Here is a 3237-nt window from a genome sequence, read left to right on the forward strand (position 1 = left end):
TTTGTAAAAAAAAAAAAAAAAAAAAAATGAAAAAAAAAAAACACCACCCCCCCCCCCCCCCCAAAAAAAAAAAAAAAACAAAAAAAACAAACACCACATACCAAGGGCTTGGAGTTTTGGATGAAGGCATCATTAACTAAAATAAATACTTTTAGAATAAAAAAAAATCTATTACAATTTATGTCCCCTTTTTCCAAGGCCTTGATATGCATTAACTTAATTTATTGCACCACAAGATAATATTGCATAGGATGTAAGCTGTTACCAGCTCCTCATTGCCCAGCCATCGTACTGCATGTGTAAAAACATTCTCATAAATCTGCAATGCACATATTTTTAAGCTGGAACGCAAATTTGCATCACTTCAATAGTTCAATAGATCCGCATTACTTCAACTGCAAGGGGGGCGGGGAGGGGTTGTTTCGGGGCGTACCAGGATGAATTTTTTTTACACAGCTTAATGTGTAAGTGGGGAAAATTGCAGACCCACTTGGGTCTGAGCATTAAAAAAAAAGGAGAGGAAGAAAACTTCATATAAACTGTTGTGCTTGTTGCCTCCCAGAAGATGCTTCTTCAGAGAGGAAGAAAATCGATGACTGTCAGAGTCCGTGTCTAGCAGTCCTGATTTTCGCTGCAAGTGGAAGTTCGTCCAGCTTTGGACAGAAAGAGCTTTCCACTGTGACAGACACAGACCTCAAACAGATCCTGAGTATTTCCAGAAACGCCTCCTTTGCTCAGCGGCAGGCTCGGCATGCGCACCGTCTCTGCGTCCAGCACCAGCTGCATGGTGAAGAGAACAAGTTTCCATGGGTTGGCATTAATGTCTTGGTCAACCAGATAAGACACATGCACAAGTATAAGTAAGATGGAATTAGGATATTTTCATGCCTAAGAAGTTAGATTAAAAAGAAGGTGGCAAAAAGTCAGGAGAAATGCAATTCAAGTATTTTTGATTATTCAGTTTGGGTTATTATCACACTGATTTATTCTAGAAACAACAAATAAAATCACAATAAGGTAATTATTCCACCATAAAACCAGAGTGTCATAGAGGTGTATTGTTTTACTGGGAATTAATTCCTAATGATCAAATAAAAACTTCATGTGATTTAGCCAGTTAGTTAGACTGTAGAGATTAACTTGGCCTTCATTCAGACAGAACCGTTTACTAACAAACTACATGGAAACCAAACCACAACTGAGCCCAGATGCAGGTTTGATTGGCTCTAAACCCTCTGAAGCACAAAGATCAGAGGGACATAAAATATAAATTTAAAAATACAAAATGCTACTCACTGAAAGATACAAGCTTACAATGCCTATTGTAATCTATTTTAAAAGCATTTTCAATACAGACCAGCACAAAGCAGCACATAGATGTGGAGGGAAAAGTTGTAAAGTCCAGTGCATTTAACTGTCCCGTAAAATATTACAAAGTGATAACTGAGATCAGCTGATTATAATGGCACCCCACCCTTTTCAGATTTCTATTTCTTTTCCTTCTGCTTCATAATTTTGCCCTGTTTGTGTTGGTCTTTTACTTAAAATCCTGAATAAATATGTTAAGGTTTTTTTTTAAAATTATTTTCACACTGCAAAATATGGAAAAGTTCAAAGAAGCCCTGGACACTTCTTCAAAGCACTGTAAGTTACAGCATGAAGTGGAAGTGGTGAAACCAGCTCTCTGTGGGCAGAGTAGCTAAGGAGTTTCAGACGTAAATGCTCAGTGACCTGAAAGAGCCGCGCTCCTGTGCTGGAGCTCCCAGGTGCGGCCAAGTGAGATCGTGGACGTATAAAAGCTGCGTGTTCCCTGCCAAAAGCATGTTGTGTATACATTCCCCAGGTGACCTAAAGAAAGACGATAAAGAGAAGTCAGCAGGAAGTGTAAAGCTGGTTCCTTACCAGCCCTGAAGTCGACTGCAGGATGACGTCCATGTTGGAAGCAGCTTCTATGTTTCCAGCCAGAGCTTTGAGATGAACTCCCTTTGGTGCGTCCATTGTCACAGAGCGGGTCGGGCACTCCAGCCTACAGAGAGACAGCGGGGCTTTACAAAGAGACCACTGTGATCTCATCAACAGCACTGATTCTGACAATGAAGAGAGCGGGTAAAGGAGATATTCCTGTGCGCTGAATATCTCCCAATAATCGACAATAGAAGGCCACGATTTTAGGAAGGTGATGGGACGTTACTGCTGCGGTCCTCACTTCAGGTCTTTCAAAAGCTCTGACTTCAGCAGCGGCACCTCCACAGAATGCTGGAACAGAGCTCCTTCAGGACCTGAGGAAACAAACACAAACACCATTCATCAAAGGAAGAGGAGGCTCTGGCAGACACATGCAGAACATTCCTAAGAGTTTGTTTCATTGGTTTTCACTAGTATTTGGTGTAAAAACGAGCCAACAGTCGTCATCTTCGGGGGATGATGCCAGCTGATTTTAAAGCGCCGTCCTATTTGCTGCGTTTCTGTGAGCTTGACTTTAAAAAGGAGAAGCAGTCTGTCGGCTCACTTTGACTCGGTAAATTGGGCGAAGCAACACGGAGAGACAGATAACACCGAGGGCTCAAGCTGACCCCGGGCGAAACGAAGCCATCAGCCGCCTCTCTGTTTAATCAGTCATCACAGTTTGTGGTCAGTGGCACACACCAACATCAACACCGAACGCCGAAACATTCGGAGCGCAGGATGGAAATGTATGAAGATAGTTACCCTGCAGCTCTTTGCTATGTGAAAAGACTCTCTGTGTGGTTTTATGATACAGATTATTGACTCCAAGCCTTAACTGTGCACACAATGGATTGTATTCTCTGTGGCATTAATGTATTTACGCGTGCTAATTCAGTCGCATGGGAGATCATTAAAAGGCATTTAACTTTATGGCTTAAAAGTCTAAAAAAGAAAAAGAAAAAAAAATGTCTCCCTGTAATCTGAATATCAGGGAATTTCAATATAAATCTTTTGAATTTTTCATACAAATTTGAGAAGGCAAATAGGAAATAGGGTCACACGTCAGCAATGATAATTGGAGTCCTTATCAAGCCTTGTTTTGTGCTGTTCCAATTGTTTTAAACTCTTTAGGTTGTTTTTTTTTTAACTGAAGATATTGGCAATTAATGACAGTTCTTCTTACTATACGGTTTATATTACATAGGAAATTTTAGAAATTGTGGTAATGCTGTTTTTATAAAGAACAAATGCCTCATAAATTTAGATTTTTTTTCCAAAAGTAATTACTAT

At 40.3% G+C, this 3237-nt stretch overlaps 1 protein-coding gene across 2 annotated transcripts in view; it reads right to left on the minus strand.

Moving 5' to 3' along the window:
* sgcg (sarcoglycan, gamma) overlaps nt 1-3237 on the minus strand; it is a 21311-nt gene that overhangs the window by 4039 nt on the left and 14035 nt on the right. For both annotated transcript variants that reach the window (XM_015028578.1, XM_015028577.1), the window contains 3 exons: nt 2207-2279; nt 1903-2026; nt 80-780 (listed from right to left, as the gene is read on the minus strand). In XM_015028578.1, coding sequence (XP_014884064.1) covers nt 613-780; nt 1903-2026; nt 2207-2279 — 365 coding nt within the window. In that variant the 3' untranslated portion in view covers nt 80-612. The remainder of the gene's footprint in view (nt 1-79; nt 781-1902; nt 2027-2206; nt 2280-3237) is intronic.

Source organism: Poecilia latipinna, unplaced genomic scaffold (assembly GCF_001443285.1).
Source record: "Poecilia latipinna isolate Pla-1442-1.1 unplaced genomic scaffold, P_latipinna-1.0 Scaffold129, whole genome shotgun sequence".
NCBI classification, from domain to species: Eukaryota; Metazoa; Chordata; class Actinopteri; order Cyprinodontiformes; family Poeciliidae; genus Poecilia; species Poecilia latipinna.